The sequence below is a fragment of the Serinus canaria genome, chromosome 6, assembly GCF_022539315.1.
Source record: "Serinus canaria isolate serCan28SL12 chromosome 6, serCan2020, whole genome shotgun sequence".
In the NCBI taxonomy this organism is placed as follows: Eukaryota; Metazoa; Chordata; class Aves; order Passeriformes; family Fringillidae; genus Serinus; species Serinus canaria.
In genome coordinates, this window is record NC_066320.1 from 18,527,066 (window position 1) to 18,544,355 (window position 17,290).

At 38.7% G+C, this 17,290-nt stretch overlaps 2 protein-coding genes across 3 annotated transcripts in view; one reads left to right on the forward strand and one right to left on the reverse strand.

The window, feature by feature from the left end:
• PANK1 (pantothenate kinase 1) overlaps positions 1-3,904 on the reverse strand; it is a 43,157-nt gene extending 39,253 nt beyond the window's left edge. Inside the window, exon 1 of one of the 2 annotated variants that reach the window (XM_018910802.3) lies at positions 3,680-3,904. The gene's annotated coding sequence lies outside the window, so the exon portion shown is untranslated. The remainder of the gene's footprint in view (positions 1-3,679) is intronic. The other variant, XM_050975998.1, reaches the window with a different exon arrangement.
• Positions 3,905-3,936: 32 nt separating this feature from the next.
• KIF20B (kinesin family member 20B) overlaps positions 3,937-17,290 on the forward strand; it is a 31,552-nt gene continuing 18,198 nt past the window's right edge. Inside the window, exons 1-16 of the mRNA XM_018910789.3 lie at positions 3,937-4,062; positions 5,596-5,752; positions 6,219-6,305; positions 6,431-6,547; positions 6,740-6,878; positions 7,226-7,410; positions 9,267-9,315; positions 9,985-10,179; positions 11,050-11,161; positions 11,599-11,670; positions 12,103-12,249; positions 12,667-12,829; positions 13,805-14,059; positions 14,762-14,901; positions 15,501-15,651; positions 16,596-16,821. Of these exons, the coding sequence (XP_018766334.3) occupies positions 5,597-5,752; positions 6,219-6,305; positions 6,431-6,547; positions 6,740-6,878; positions 7,226-7,410; positions 9,267-9,315; positions 9,985-10,179; positions 11,050-11,161; positions 11,599-11,670; positions 12,103-12,249; positions 12,667-12,829; positions 13,805-14,059; positions 14,762-14,901; positions 15,501-15,651; positions 16,596-16,821 (2,194 nt within the window). The 5' untranslated portion in view covers positions 3,937-4,062; position 5,596. The remainder of the gene's footprint in view (positions 4,063-5,595; positions 5,753-6,218; positions 6,306-6,430; positions 6,548-6,739; positions 6,879-7,225; positions 7,411-9,266; positions 9,316-9,984; positions 10,180-11,049; positions 11,162-11,598; positions 11,671-12,102; positions 12,250-12,666; positions 12,830-13,804; positions 14,060-14,761; positions 14,902-15,500; positions 15,652-16,595; positions 16,822-17,290) is intronic.

The following is a 17,290-nucleotide window of genomic DNA, read 5'->3' on the forward strand; positions in this document are numbered from 1 at the left end:
ATTTCCAGTGATGTGATTACCAGTAACTCAAAAACGCCTTGTTTACAGGATTCAGCATGATCACAACCCAACTAGCTGGGCTGGTGCTCATTTACTGGGGCACAACAAATGCCCCACTACATTTAGCTATGGAAAAGCCATCTATGCACACTTGTTCCTAAAAATCACACAGTACACAATTTAAGAGTAGTCATCTTTTCTCATAAAAATACACAGAATTTCACAGAAAAAAAAAATTATTAGTATATTTTATTAATTCTATTCTTATTTATTATTCTATTACATATTATTATATTAAAAATAGTTTTACTATTGAATGCACATATCTTAAACCCCTAAAAACTAACTACACCATTTCACCATATGACTGTTAGTCAGAAAAAACAGCTGATACATTTACAGGACAGATACCTGTGTCACAATGTGAAAACTGTTCTTACCATTTATGAGAGGTAGAAGGTTCTGATTTCAAAATGCAAGATCTGACCTTCAAAGCAGTGATTATTTGCATTAAACCGTTACGGAGAATAACTGAAAGTTTTTGGCTTAATTACAAGATTTAAAGGTTGGTTACAGATGAAATGATCTCTTTGGTTCATCAGAAAATTATGCAATAATTCAAAGAGGGACGGAAGGAATTCCAGAAAGGGGGGGTGGAGAAAAAGGAAGACACAGCAAAGCTTTTCTTGTCTCAACTGCACTCTTTCCAAAGATACAGTCTTGAATTATGCAAAGTAAAAGAAATACATCTCAGAAAATATATTTCAAATCTCCTCCTAAGACAACACAGCTGTTGCTGAAGGAGTAATACTCTGTTTGCCATGCACAGATTTTCATGTGAAGCTTTGAAGATTTAAAAATGCTATGTTGAGCACATGTAGGACATTTTCATTACATAAAACACCAGCTTGGGACCAGGTGGCCTCTCTGCATCTGTGAAAAGCACAAACAGTGTCCAGAGGACAAGCATTGGTGAAGTCCAGCAGCAGGTGTTACAGGTGCCTTCAGCTCTCCATCAGTGATCCTTCCTTCCTTTCCAGGTTCCTGACTGGCTCTCTCATGTTTGAATATGCCCCTGAAGGCCCATTTTTGCAGTGAGCCTATGATTCGTTTTCCAGACAGTTCTTTTTACTCCTAGAGCACCTCAAAGGCATAGCCTCATAACCATCTGTGAGCTCTTTCCAGAAGGTTTCCTCCTACCCCACCTGAAACCCCACAATTACTCAGCTATAACATTGGCTATAAAACAGCAGCAGTACTTCAGACTGAAGACAAATCTCCTGCCTCCCCCAGAGAGGGGGGCCCAATGCCTCAGCCAACTGCTCTTAGTCCAGCACCAGACATCTCTGTCCCAATGCCACCTGTCCACGGGGCAAAGCCTTCCATGAGACTGCAGAAGTAAATCATTGCTTAAAATAGATGATAAAGGGAAACATACCTACATTGCTAAAGAAAAATAATGTGAATCAACAGCCTGCAATGTTAGGAGTCCATAAATTCAGGTGTATGTGCATTAGAAGCCTGAAGGCAACTGATGAGAGTAGGGCAATGAGGGTACAGGATCAAATGAAAGAGTGAAATGAATCCACCAGACTGTGCCAGTAACAGGATAAATGACATGTACTGCTCTGAAAGACAGGAATTCAAAAGGGCTGGCAGACTACCAGGAGGATTACACAGTGCACCACTTTCCTCCAAGGTATCTCTGTGACAAGGAACAGGAGTGCTCTTGCCAATCAGCTCCAAATGACCCCTGCAGAAGAACCTGGCTTGCACCCAGGATGAGAGGCAGCACTGTCAGGGCATAGGGAAGCACAGCAAAACCAAGAGTGATGAGAGAAAACTCTAGCACTTGGTAATTCCCTGGAGAAGGTGAGTTGAGTACAAAGAAACTGAAGCCACCTCTGGTTTGGCTGCTACTCAGATGTGCTGAAGAATGCTGGGGAGTGTTGACTGTGTCTCTAATTACTTCTGACAGCAATGTAAAAGCAAGCTGAGATGTGCTGTCTCATAGGGCATCATCTCAGTGTCATGAGTAGACTACCCACAACTTTTGAATCCTGTCTCAAATACCAGGAACATAAGTTTCTAACAAGTCCTTAATAAAAATCTTTTCCTCTTGTGAGTGCCAAACGTGCTACACAAGTTGTAAGGAATTTGAAAAGAAACATAATCAAATTTCAGGGGTAAATGAGTTACTGAATGCTGTTTTAGCAGTAGATATTTTTGCTGCAACTGGGGTTCTTGCACAAACCAGTTAAAGAAGAACATTTTGGAAGAAAGCCATAAAGCTTATTTACATAGATGGAGTTTCACCATCTCCCACTCCAAAGCAGGCTGGATTGGTTATGCTGACCTAATGTTTTCTTTACCATGGCTTGCGTGAGGCTGGGAACACATGTCAGATTGTGGTTTAGTTTGCCCTTTCAGTATCCTGATGGGAGTTCTTTCAGATTCTAGTTTAACTTATGCAGCACATTAAGTATCATAAAAACATTTTCAGAAATCCAAAATTCAAACAAAATCAAAATGTTGCCTGTACAAGGAGCTTTGTGATGTCCCGACTTAGGAAGAACAATGTTCTGCAGGTCATAGACCCAATGTTTTTAGGAATATGCAAAATATTCCCAGATCCTCAGTTTTCCTTTCCAAGATAGAGAATACAGCAACTTTCATGTTTTCTCCCAGGAGCTAATTTTTTCCCTTATTTTCAGAGGCATTCTTAGTCGTCTCCTGGTATGAAAAAGGTGTTTTGGCATTAAGTAAGTTCAGTAGTTTGTACTCTATTTAAGACAGAAACCAACATTACTTTTAAAGCGTTACCCAGACTTTTACAGTATGATTTCAAGAGCTCTTCAGTTTTGCTAGCAAACAATTTCAAATTCAACATTGCATCATTTTCTGCTGTTAAAACAAACCAACCCTTACAATCTGGCCTACAACTGAACTGAAATCCTTCAGTATACCTCTTTTACTGATATGACACAGCCTCTGTTTAAAGAAAGATAGGATTTAATGTTAAAGACAACCTCATGAAAGCAGCTGATACAAAAGCTATGTAGAATTATTCCTCTACAGAATTGTGTGATTTTGCTAGCAGTCTTTTCTTCAAATGAAAAACAAACATTTAATTTTGGCAGATACTGACTACTTTCAAGTTACTTGTCGTTTTATTTCAATTCAAAACTGGCAGACATTTCTTATTAAAGTTCAAAGAATTTCTGTCTGATTCTAAAGAGAAACTCATGCTGATTTTTGTTACCAAATTCTGTACATTTCCATACCCTGACATTCCGAAACCGCTGATCTCATTTGCATTACAACATTGTTTCGAAAATAAAGCCAAAGAATTTCTTTCATTGCTGATTAAGAAATTAAATGCGCATCATGCAAACCTGGCACCCAGCAACAATTTCTGCCTGGGGAAGCTTTTAAACAAAGGAACCACACTAAGTGTCTTCCACAGCTGTCATTTGTCAGGACTGGAACCCAGGGCAGGGCACCAGCACCTGACCCTAAACCGGGACTTTCCCAATTCAGCTGATCCCTGCTCTGGTACAAGGCATCGAGCAGGTCCCCGGTCTCTTCCCTCTCACCACCTGCAAACAATGATTATCCCGTTTACAAACAGCCAGCACAAGGGTGGAATGACCCAGAGCTCCGGCAAGCTCCAACTTACATGTGTCCTTCTGCCGCACCTGAGACAGGCCAAGGCCGGGCGCGGTAGGCAGGTAGGACAGGCCTGGTGGGACCAGGGCGCCTTCCCGCGGTAGCCGAGGTCCCGCTGTCGCTGCGAGGCCGGGCGCTGGCGGCCCTGTGTGGCCGCGGCTTCCGCACAGCCGCCCCGGGCGCTGCAACCCAGCGAGCCGCGGCCGCAGCCCGAGGGCAAACCGGGACAGGCGGCTCCGCCCCGCCGGGACTACACTTCCCGTCGAGCCCTTCGCCACGGACGCGCCGTCCTCCCAGGAGGCCGCGCGGCGCCGTGCGCTGCCATTGGTCGGATTCGAAAAGAAGCCGCGGCCGGAGCGGAGCGCGAGCCCAGCAGTGGCCGGGGCCGGACGGGTGAGCGGGGTCGGGGTGTGGGGCCCTCGCCGGCAGAGGGGTCGCGGTGCTTGTGACGCAGGGTTCGTGGGGCTGTGAAGCGGCGTGGGTGGTCTCTGTAGAGGGGGCCCCTCACCCCGCTGCCATCCCGGTTACGCGGGTGGGGCTGCGGCGTGTGAGCAGTTTTCGGTGGGGCCTGCAGGGCTTGGGTAACTCCCCCCCAGGGCTGCGCTGCTGCCAATGCCCCCCCGGTTGTGTCCTGTAAGAATAGGCGAATAGTGAAGAGCCTGAAAGGGAAAGGTTGATACCTGCAGAGAAGAAAGCTTTTTTTTTTTTGCTTTTTTTTTTTTTTTTTTTTTTTTTTTTTTTTTTTTTTTTAAGGTCTTAGGGCAGTTGCTTTAGCTTTGATGTAAGCTGCCAGCCTCGCTGTGTGGTTTGGAGTTCGTTTTGCCTTTCGTTGTGCTGCCTGGCAGCACCACGGGCTGTGTGTGAGCTGTGGCTTTGCTGTGTGGGCCTCTGGGGATCCCCTTCTTTCAGAGAGTCCACAGCTCTAAATTCTATTGCCACGGTTAGCGGGCTTGCAATAACACATCCCTGGACACGAGTACCTTTTCGTGCCTGCAGCTGGGCAGTGTAGTTGTTCGCATGTAAATACCTGCAGTATTTACAGGGCTGTGTGACTCAGCGTGGAGTTCTGCACGTTGGGCTGGGCACCCTGTAAGGGCTTGAACCTCGCTGTTCTGACCTCTGGGCTGTGTGAACGCTTACAGTTTTGGCTTTGTGTACACAGCGTAATGTTTGTCTTGTACTTCTTAAGGAAAAAGATACAGAAGGAGAGCATAATCTTGAAAAATCACACTTTAAGCTTAGATTTAAAGCTATTAAAATGCCAGTCATCTAATAAGTATGTTTCCTGCAAAGGACTGATAAGAGTTTTGCAGTGTGCCTTTGTGTAGCTGATGAATAAGACTTCCAGATTGTGACAGCACAGGTATGTTTCTTTCCAACAGTAGCTTATTCACAGATCAGTCTTTGTTCAAGCCATGATGATATTTCACGCCAAGTGTTTGCTGGTTTTCATACAGATGCTAGGCCAAAAATAAATTAGGTTAGAAGAAACATTAGATTAGAAAGTAAACATTGGTGTTAGTTTATGTATAGCTTTATCTCATTTGCAGCCTGGTGGCATTTGTCTAACTGCTTAAAGTTGTGTCTAGCTTTTACAGCCTATATAGGAAGACTGAGCCCTTAAGTGTTTTGACACTGAAATGCAGGCACATCTCAGGTTTTATGCTGGGTGAAATCGAAATGGGACTGCATTATAGGCAGCAAACCAACACTTCCTGGGAAAGTGTTTTGTACCAATACTACTCTGCCCATTTCTTTAATGAACACTGCGTGTTCTCCATTTATTTAGTATAACAATTAGTATTTAGTATAACAATCTATATGCTTTCCTGTAGCCTAGGCATAGCAATGTATATTATAAATATATAAACTATATTATACATTTTATTATCAGAGAGCACAAAATAGTTTCATTTTATCTTGCAGCATGGAACCGGTTTTGGATAATGGGAAGCTCTACAGACCATCCTATATTGCTAGCATTGAGCCATCTCCAAGAGCAGGACCAGTAAATGTGGAAGATATTAAAACAGATCTCTCCTCAGAATTTTCTTTGGTTTCTTCAGGCTCGGACACAAGCCAGGTAAGAAAACTTTACTGTTTGGATATTTATTTTTTAAAACATAAGCTTAATCCTTACGTAGATAGGAGTAGTCAGATTTTATCAAGAAGATGAAAATCTTCTTGTTATTTTTTAGTTTGAAAGAGATGCGTAGGAATTAGACTAAGTTGTGTGGCGGTGCATTGATGCCCTATTGGGCCCATCAGTTTTCTGTGAATGAGGCTGATTTGCCAGTTTATAGAATGTTTTTGTTGGTCTGAATGCAGTGTTTACATAAATGTGCTGCAAGATTAACTTACCACAGCAAGCTTCTGCAGGGGCTGAAGCATTTGTCAGAGCTGATCTGATCTAGTGAAGTAGTTTTGATTCCCATGTTGTCAAATAAGTCGTTTCAAAACAGCCTGATTCAATAAAATTGGTTTCATGTGCTAATTATCAAGAAAATAACCAAATTTCTAACTGGTTTTTTTCGGTGTTTTCTTTTAAGAGGAGCAGTTTGGAGTCTAAGGGACACATACAAGTTTGCCTGCGTATCAGGCCATTTACATCATTGGAAAGAGAAAATGGATCACAGGTGTGACATTTATTTAGTTTAAAAATACTTAAAATTTATTTTGTGGGGTTTTTTTGTTTGTTTTTCCCGTAAGCTGAGCGCTTTATAGTCTCTTCATGCCTCTATTGCTTGTTTCCTTTTAACAGGACTGTGTTTCACTTGAAGACTCAACAAATATTGTACTGAAGCCACCTCAACACTATTTGAGTCGACTAAGTGAGAAAGCTTCAGGACCAACGTTACAGAAATTCACTTTTTCACAAGTAAATAAGTTGTCTTTAAATATTTGTAAATTCTTTCTAATACAGGTTGTTTTAACTTACATTATTCATTACCAAGCAAACTGTATTTTTTAACTGTATAGTCTTTAAGATTATAAACTAACAGAACTTAAAAGATTCTTTAAAAGTCTCTAATAATCACTCAGCATCTAACTGTTTCTTGGTGATGCTCAGGTGTTTGGACCTGAAACAACCCAAGAAGAATTCTTTGAAGGTACCATGAAGCAACCAGTGCAAGATTTCATAGATGGATATAATCGTCTAGTTTTTACATATGGTGTAACAAATGCTGGGAAAACTTACACTTTCCAAGGTAAAAGTAGATATGAAAAATTGCCAAGTATTTACCAAATGTTTGTTGGTCATGGGTGGTTTTTTTTGTTTTGTGTTTTCCCTTAAGGCTAAGCTTATGCAAAATACTCCAGTAGTTTTTCTTTTATGTTATACCCATTACTGGTATAGAGCATGAACTGTTCCTGAAAGCCAAATACTTTTTGAACTCTCTAATGATATTTCTGTTATCTTGAGAATACAAAGAAAACTGCACGGCTTAATGCTGTAAGTTGTCTTCAAACTCTTTGTGTATGCCTTGAGGTTTATATTCTTTCTGTCCTCATTTATATACCTTGTGATAACTGGGTTTTTTGTATGTTCTTTCAGGGACAGAAGATGATGGTGGTATTCTGCCAAGGACTATGGATATGTTGTTTAAAAGTATTCAAGGAAAGCTGTACACAGCAATGGATCTCAAACCCTATCGGTGTAGAGATTATATAAAGCTGACTGAAAACCAAGTGAGAGAAGAAACTGCTGTTAAAAATTCATTACTTCGTCTAATAAAAGAGGTAGAGGAGCCCTTCTTTCTATATTGATGTGTACGTGCATCTTTAGATAGCTCCATGTTCTTCGCTTGCAGTGGGAAGAGAAAACTGGCTGTATTTAATCATGGATGTGTCTGTTTTCTGGCAGCAAGCCATTCAGATGAGCAGTAAAGTGAGCAATAGAGCTCATGACCCTTCTTCCTGGGGATTTTTGTCTTGTGGCTCAGTACTTCATAGGCATGTAAACCAAGCGCTTCTGTTTTTCCAGTACCTTGGGCACTTGGTAGTTTATCCTCTGGGATTACTGGCCCTTAATAAATAAGGGACTATTTACATTCAGTTCTTATCTGGGAATGCTAGTAGGTCTGATCCTTTAAAGAACATATTGTCTTTCAGGATACTTGGAAGAAATTAATAATTTCGTGGTTGTTGCCCTTTCAGTTGGACAAATATCCTTAAAGGAAGCAAAAATCTGTTTGAAGCAGTGGAGATATAAAGCTAGTGACTTAGCAGTTTGAATCAAATATGGGTTTCTGCTGGGCTTTTTTCTTACAGCTCACTGTTGAGCAGTCCAGAAATACACTCCAGTTTTAGAAGCTGACTAAAATTCTAAAGCTGTTAAGTCCAGTTACAGTTATGGGGAGTTTTTACTTTGTATAACCATACCTTTTTCTTGATGTCTTCTAATTCTGAAATGAGTGGAATAATGTAAAATAGAACTCAGCATATATGGGGATTTGGACCTAGAAAAGTACTTTTTTTTCCTTGCAAAAAGAAATAAGCATTTCCCTTGTGCTATGCTAAGTTATAATAGCTAGTGTTGAAAGGGAAAAGAATGTATGTATCTGTTGCCTTGGTTTTTATCCATTGGTTGACTGGGCTTCAGTGTGGAAGGTAGGTGGCAGCAAAATTCTGTGACTTTACTTCAGAAGCACAGGAGTAAGTTAAATCTAGCTCTGTCAGCCTTCAGAAGAGACTTGAGAAAAACCTTTTGTGTGTGTTTGAATGCAAATGCAACCTTCTAGTTTCTGAAACTGTTCAGAAGAGCAGCACTTAAACCTAAAAATTTGCTGGCAAAGTTTGCATCTGCTTCAATAGAGGTTTGTGTGGGTGTTTTATATGTGTAAAACCTAATACCTAAATTTTTTATTTGAAAATTTTATTATGAAATATACTCTTAACAGAACACAAAGTAAATCTGAACCAAACTATACCTGTTTTTTATTTCATGTTAGTTCTCTTAAGCATCCTTATTTCAGTAGATGAAGTGCCTAAAGAAATGAAATCCAATTTGCAGTTGTGTGTCTAAAAAAAAATTTGTCTTTCTCTTAGTAAAACCTGGGCTTTATTTCAATTCTATCATTTATTTCAAATGTGTATCATGAAGCAGTAAGTTGCTCATTTCAGTTTTTAAGTGAATGAGTTTTCTACATTTACCTCTTACTTCTAAGGGTTAGGCAAGTAAGCTAGAAAAATATGAAATCCAGTATTAGCAAAATATCATTAAAATAATTCAGAATCCCCATGATTTACAAGGTTAAGACTATCATTTAATCTGCAACTGGAGTCCTGAAATCATCCTCTTGAATCACCCTGTTTATGTGAGGGGTTCCTACCCCTCTTGTTTTCTGTGGCTAGAGTGTTTCCAAGTCAGCAAGCTGAAATGCTATATACTGATGTAAGGGGAGAGGCAGGGGTGGGTGTGAGGTCAGAGCAGCCTTGTCAATAGCAGCGTACAGATGCAATAGACCTGGTGTGTAACTGGGGCCTTTCTATTAGCATATTGCACCCAAGCTGTATTCCCATCTAGTAATACAATAGAGTGGTTAGAAACAACTTTACTGTCAAAGTTAGTGTATTTCAAAGTCTTTCTTTTGCAGGTAGACCACCAGATTAACACTAAGGAGAAAGCACCTATGGATTCGAAGGGTATGCTTTAAATAAAAGTTTGCAGTTAAAGCTGGTAAATAAGCCTTCTTAAGGTCAATAACTGATTTCTGGCATATGCTAATAAAATGCCTTCTTGTCAGTTTTACATGCCTGTGGATTGGATAGTGAGCAAATAATCTGGGCAGAAAAAAAGGATAAAATGGTTAGAAGAGTATCTGAACAGGCATTAAATGAGCTGAAGTTCTAGCAAAGAAAAGTAGTACCATTTATGCTGTGGATCCTAGTGGTATCCTGACAGGCTTTTAGAGTACCTCTATGTAATTAACCTCTATGTAATTATATAAACTTAATTCTAGCATTTAAAAAACTACCTAAATACTAGGTTTACTTTAAACATCGAAATAGTGTCTTGTCAGTTTAGTTTAAAGATGTTGAAGAGATTTGACTAATTCTAACCAAGCTTTATGTGGTTGATAAAATTTGAAAGTGGAAAAGGAAGCAGTAGGTAGAGTAGGTGTCTCTTGAAAATATGTAAGTTAAGCATATGAGTTCCAGATATTTAAGAAACAGAGTAGGAACTTAAATGGATTCTTTGAGTTTTAGATTTTGAGTGGTTTCTAGAAGGTTTGTTTTATCAATTTTTACTTATTAATATTTAAATGAAATTCACTAGGTTCATATAGGTTTGTAATATTTTGTACTTGGCAGATTTGGAAGATATCTCACAAGACTTGGAACAATCTATCACAACTGCAAGAGACTACATCAAATTTTCTGTCTGGGTTTCATTTTTTGAGATTTACAACGAATGTTTTTATGATCTACTGATTCCTATATCAAATGACAAGAAAAGAAAAACACTGCGCCTTGCTCAAGACATCAAGGGATGTTCTTTTGTAAAAGGTGAATAGAATACCTTGCAAATTGCCAAATGTAATTTGAGAAGTTGGTCTACATGTAGTGATGTTTAGATGAGAACTCAATAACAAAATTATTACAATCTACGCACATAGAAGTATCCCTGCTTTTAATATTGTTTTATCTTTTCTCTTGACTGAAACTGTTAAAAGCCTCTGCACTCCACTGCCTTGATATTTCTTTGAAATGGGAGAAATACTGGAAACAAATAACAAATTTTTAGGGGTTTGATTTTTTTTTTTCCATTTTCTTAAAAAAAGAAGTCAGTAGTTCTTAACAGTATTTATAATTGGCTCTTTTAGGTTTTTGTTTCTGGGAATTTTTCAGTATTCTCTGGTAGAGAAGCAGACATGTGGTCATCATATTGCAGACAAAATGCCTCTGATTTTTTTCTGTTAAGTTGATGGTCCTGAAGGATATCCATATGACTTCCCTTTCCTCCCTTCTGCCCCTCCCCCACAACTGTGGTATAAATTGAAGAAGCTGTTCTTTATTTTAGGTTTTAGAAGGTAGAGTTCTGCCTTGCTGAATATGACTATAGAGCTTTCTACTCATATTAGACCTTACTTTTTTTACTTGTCTGTGCTCAGGCTAAGGTTGCTCACTTAATTTGAATGGAACATATTTAAAATACTAATAGAATGATGAAATGATGTCATGCACTTGCCCTTCCTTTCCTTTGAAAGGAGGCATTTTCATCTGATTTGTCATCACATGTCTTCTGTCTGAAGCAGATGCAGTAAAATGTTTCTATGCCTCAAGTAAATGTAGTGTCCTTGCTGCGCATACATTATCCCCATAATACTTATTTTGGTAATGTTATCTAAAAAATTATCATATTTGTTCTTCCTGAAGATCTGCAGTGGGTTCAGATTTCTGACTCTAAAGAAGCTTTTAGACTTCTAAAACTGGGGTTGAAACACCAGAGTATTGCAAGCACGAAACTAAATAATTGCTCCAGCAGAAGGTAAGAAACATTTTGAATAGCACTGGGCATAGGATGATGGGTGGGATGAAGGAGAAACTAAAACATGGCTTATGGTTTCTAGAAAGGGAAGAGGCTTTAACAAGGTCAAGATTTCTAAATTCAGGTTTGGTGTCCTTTAGCAGTGTGTGGCACAATGGCTTTAGCCAGAGGGATTCAATTCTTCAGTAGGGTGAATGTGTACTAAAGCTCACACTGTTTTATCAAATACTATACAAAAGCACTTAGCTAAATATCTGAGGAAAAGTCAAAATACATGCTGTATAAACATATCTTTAAAAGTTTGTATCTGATTGTGTATGCTTAGATGTATTGACAGATGAAACAACATTTTGAACAAATGTTGTGGAAGCTAAAAATACTTTGTAAGTATTGATCTACTTTATCACTTCTCTGCTGATTTCAATTTCTCCTTTTAGTCACAGCATATTCACAGTTAAACTACTAAAAATTGAAGATTCAGGAATACCAAGGGTGACCCGAGTCAATGAGTAAGTTCAGTCTGTCTCTCGTGATGCAGTTGTCAATTACCTTCCACGTTGGTGTCTTAGTACTGCACCCAGTGCTCTCTGGCAGAGATTCCTGCATGTGTGGTGGCTCCCCACTGCCACCCTCATGCTTTACTTGGCCCTCTCCCTCAAGCCATCAGATGTCAGTGCTGTTGTCTTGTCCCTCTGCTCAGCACAAGGTTCTGCCAAACTTCTTTACTCCTGAACTTGTGCCAGTCCCCAGAAGGAAGAGGATGAAGAGGTGGTTGGTGGGGTGGAAAGGAAGCACGTTGGGCAAATATTTAGCAGAAAGCAGGGGGAAATTTTTTTAGGGAAACCAGCTTGAGAAGGATGAGGAAAAGTGATAATTCTTAAAAGCAGGCAATTAGTCCAGCTTTAAGGCAAATACAGTGAATTTTCCTTGTCTGCTTTCAGATTGTCATTGTGTGATCTTGCTGGTTCTGAAAGATATACCAAGACCCGCAACGAGGGTGACAGATTGAAGGAGAGTGGAAATATAAATTCCTCTCTCCTGACTCTGGGCAAGTGTATTAATGCACTCAAGAACTGTCAGCAGTCAAAGTAAGTCCTTTGTGGTTTTTAGGTATTGCCTGCATTGTTTAAAAGCTATTGTTTAAAATATACAATAGAAACACTTAAATTTTTGGTAAAAAAAAGTATAGATTTCTGACTCTATACTGTAGTCTTGTTGATGTACAAAAGTTATCTTTAAACTTGCCTTGTTTTGCTTTTTAATTAAATCACTTAAGTTATAGCATCCGTTAAACATTCTATCATAGATGTTAGTGATTTTACTTAATTGTTCTGAGCTTAGCTTATCAAACTTTGGAATAAATATAAATTTAAAATTTATATTTAAAACACCTTTGTCACTAGTGCCATAATAAGAGTGGAACTTTCACATCTTCAGGCTGGATAGTTCTTACACTGACTGGAATTTGCTCAATTTCTGATTGCCTGTTCTTTTGTCTTTTAAAGGTTGCAGCATCACATACCCTTTCGGGAAAGTAAGTTAACTCATTTCCTTCAAGGATTTTTCAGTGGAAAGGGGAAGGTGTACATGATAGTAAACATCAGCAAATGTGCATCAGCATACGAGGAAACACTCAATGTGCTGAAATTTTCAGCCATTGCACAAAAAGTAAGTGTGCTGTAGTCTATCTTGTTGATCAGTAACTTTGATTTGCTTTGAAGAGCAGGTTCTCTCCCTTTTAGGAATATAAATTTAGTTATTAGGTTTGTCTTGTACTGTAGTCATATTTCCAATTACACTGGATTGAGCTTTATCTCCTACAGCTTTTAAAAAGACTTTATTGGGACTTTTCTTTTCCTTTGGAGTGTGGGGGTGGAAGCATCTACTGAGAATTTGTAAGTCCTATGAAACATCCAGCCTAATAAGAAACTTATTTTGAAGAATTTTCCTGAGATCTGGGTAAATTTTTCCTGAAGATAGAACTGAGAGCATGTTCTATCTACTACTCTCTATACTACTACTATCTTAACTTGGAATATTGCTCATCTGAAGTGATGAACTGATAAAATAGATTGAGCACCAAAGAGTGGGAAAGGTCATCTTTATGTTCACAGAGGCTTCAGTGGGAAGGTGGAAGCAGAGTCAGTAGGAATAAGTGCAGTGATGTAACTTTGGCAAAGTTGGAAAGTAAGTGTGTAGGATCAGTTCTGTAGCTTTAATGGAAGCCATGGAAAAGTTTTGTTGAGAGTTAAGTCCATACCTTTGGAATTTGAGCAGGCTAAGTACAATACAAGAAGGAGCAGATTGTAGTGCTGTTAGAGCTGTGAAAGAAAGATTTTGTGGGATGGTGTTTGTGTAATGCAACTGGAAACAAAAAGTACAGGAAATGGCAGTCTGTTGCTGCCTCTTGTAGGTTATCCAGTTAGTGAGACTTGGTGTTCCTGGGATGCAAAGAAGGGTTAGGCCATAATGTGACAACTTTGTACTCTAGCTGGAAACTGGTCTAAATAGTGACTCTGAACAGAGGATAGATAAGCTGGGAGAGTGCTCAGGAGACCTTTAGGAGAGTGCAGCAGGTCTTCACAGTGCCAATGGAACTTTAAAAAATACCAATAACTTTTTGTTCTTGATTTTTCTGGGTAGGTTGTAGTTATGGACACCTCTATTCTTCCCCAAGATCAGTCATTTGGCCAGAAACTGGCAGGAGAATCATCACTGCTTAATGTCACTAGAATGCCAATCCCAAGGAAAAGAGCTACTATCCTATGGGACAGAACCTTGGAAGATGTGTTTGAAGATGATGATGATGAGATGGAGGAAGAGCCCAGTATGTCAAGAGAAGAAGCAGTGCAGGAACATAAAGGAAATGAAGTTGTTATTGCAAAAGAAAAATATATGGTATGTGCCAGGGCTACTTTAAGAATAATTATAGCATGGAGCCTTGAAGCAGTGGGTTCTTAGTGGGTTCTTCTGGTTTCCTCCATCTCACCTTTTTTTTTTTTTTTTTCCCCCCCCCCCCTCCTCTCCCATTACCTTATTCTACCTAAATCCAGTGTTTGGAGCTACAAGTGGGATTACTTGGTGCTTATTGTGGGAAAAATATGAAATATGTAAAAGTGCAAATTGAGCAGTTAGAATTGCAGATTGGGCTTTCTCTTCTTTTGGTAAAACTCTGGACACTGTTCTTTAAGAAACAGCAATTTTAGTCACTTGTGGGGAAGACAAGGAGCAGGGGACTCTAGAGGACTAGAGACCATTTTGTGGAGGTTTGATTAATATCCAGAAGGGGGCATCCGGAAAAAGAAGGCCAAGTTCTGTGGATCTTAAGTCTATCTTTAAAGATAACTTGAAGAATTTTTGTTATAAAGTTGGTGTTCTTTGGCAATACCCAATCTGTGCTAACCTGAATTGCTGTGTTAGTACTAAACAGGTAGTGCAATCTACTCATAAATCCTTCTGTTTATTAATAAGCTTATAAGAGAAACAGAAAAACTATTCCCAGCTGCAGAGTAAAGTGTGGTAGTGTTTGAGGAATGGGGAAAAACTCACATGTGGTAAAGTATTTCTTTATGAAAAGCATAATGCTACTTCTAATTCTAGATGCTGGTGAATCTGGTAGAAGAGCTGAGGAACAGACTTATTACTGAAAAGAAAAATAAGCTCCTGCTGGAAATAAAAATTCGTGAAGAAGTGGTACAAGAGTTTACAGATTATTTTGCTCAAAGGGAAATAAATTTCAAGTAAGCTGGCTTTAAGTGGTTTTAAAGTAACTTGTAAAGAAAGTAAAAGTAAATTTACTTGTTTCGGAAGTCTCTTTGTTGTAAGAGGCCACAATCTTCTGCTAGATCTGATCTACTGTATCAGTTAACGTGTTGGTTTCTGTTTGAATTATGAGCTCAGGAAAAATGCTCTTTAGAAAAGGCTTTGATTTTTCTGTGGAATGAGTAGGAATGTGTTTGTGTAAAACTTTTAAGTAATGTTTTTTCCCTGTAGAACTTTCTAAAGGAAGAGCTGCTTTGGTAAGTTGTAGAAAGAGTGGCATTTACAAAGTTTTGGTTCCTTTTTGTTTTAGTGATACTCCAAACATTGCTGTCTCAAGCAGATTAGAAAAAATGCTTTTTGTTTAGTGCTATCCATAATCTGTGTATTTGTAGCCCTCCTGTTCTTCTGGTGTATGTGAAAAATACTTCTGGTTTAGGGTAGCAGCATTGTTTTGTGTATTTTGTTGTGTCAAAATAAAGAAGAAAGCATATTTGTTAGTAGGCAACTGTGCTAATATCTTTTTAGCCTCTCTTATTGCTAGGTTTTAGCTGACATTGGGTTTTTTTCTCTACTCTAGTAAGTGCCTTTCTAATGAACGAGAGCAGCTTGAAGAAAATGCTGAAAAACGCCTGGAAATCTTCAAGGAACTTGTAAATAGTAGTACTAAAAATGCAGATGAAAAATGTGAATTGCAAGATCGGCCTTGCAGTGAGCAAGCTGGACCTCTGGTAGCTTTATCTGTCTGCCCCAAATGTCCCTTTTACTAACTACCTGTTATGGTCATGGTATTTCTCAAGAAATACTAGGGATGGTTTCAAAGAATTGTGCACAATGTGACTGTGTCCTCAGCAAGATAAATTTATCTTACTTAACAGATGAGGCAGCTGAGTCTTGGGATTCAGGAATTTTTGGGGTTTTCTGCATTTCTCCAGCACAAAAGTAACAGTTATTCTATACAAAGAAATTGGGAGAAAATCTGAAATTGGGAGAAAAATTTTTATGCTATAAAATCCATTGCATTTAGTGCCTATTTAAAATCTGAGTCTGACTTTAGGTCCCACATATGGACTGTGCTGGAGTAGTCTCAGAGTTCTCTCTTAGGGCAGTAGGAGCTACAACTGAAGTAATGAGAATTGTTCATTCACTTAAGCCATATCTAGGCGCTTAACTTGAGTCTGTATCAAGAGAGTCTGAAATCCTTTTAAAAAAGAGAGGCAAGATGTAAAGTCAGTCTTTTGGGTATAACTTATTATGATAAATTACCACAGGCTTATTTGACCTCACAAACTTTTCCTGTCATATGGAAATTTCAGATGTATTCCTTCTAAAATGGTTTGCTTGCTTTGTTCATTCAATAGTCTCATTGGTTTAAAATATGCTAACTTTTATAGTAAACTTGGAGGGGATGTTTTTGTGCAGATACAAGGGGAAATGTAATGGTGGGTAATTAAATGTTATAAAATAAAAGTAGCTCTAGCTTAATACTGGAAACTGGTGTGTGAAGGTAGACAAACTGGCAATCAGTACATATGAACCCACAAGATGGTTTTGAAGTCAGAATTATAACTGTACTTATATATTAGAATTCCTAACAATATTCCATATTTTCTGTAGAAATAATTTCTTTTGTATAATTATTTGCCATTTCTAAATGAATCGACGTTTTTTTCAGAATGAAGAAAACAGCACAGGCACTGATGCCTACATTGATTTTGGGGGTGTAATTGATTCTCTGCAAAATGATATCACTGCTATCAAAAATCAGGCAGAAGCAGCACACCAGTACATTGTGTCCTTAGAGGACCCACAGGAAACAATAGGTTGTCTTGAAAAACAGCTGGCAAAAATAACTGCTGAACTACTTGAGACCAAGGAAGAGCTGCAAAAGAAAACCAAAGGTAAGCTGGGTCTAAGTGCAATATGAAAGATACAAAAAAAAGACAGACATTACTAAGTACTGTAAAATAGGAATAATAATCTCACTGAATGGGATTGTGTAACCAAATCATATGTGTAATGGTGGTAATCCATTTTTGTGTATGTTCAGGTTAAACAATTCTATAGGCCTTGCTTAGTTCATTTTTAAGATGAAACTTAAAATTGTGAATTGCAGACTTAAGAATTGTGAGGTAAAACATTAAAGTTATTGATTTCCTTGCTGTATTGTAATCCCTGTATTTCATGCTCTGCCGATGCAGTGTATTCAGGCATCATGTGGAACTTTGGAGGGAAAACTAGCAGTGCCTCATAATGATCTCAGCAGAGATCTTGTGATGTGATCTGTATTTTGAATGGGTTGCAAGTCTTAGTTGTCCAGTTCAGAAAATGTAAACAACTTTTGAAATGTCCTAGTAGAAGTCAACTTGA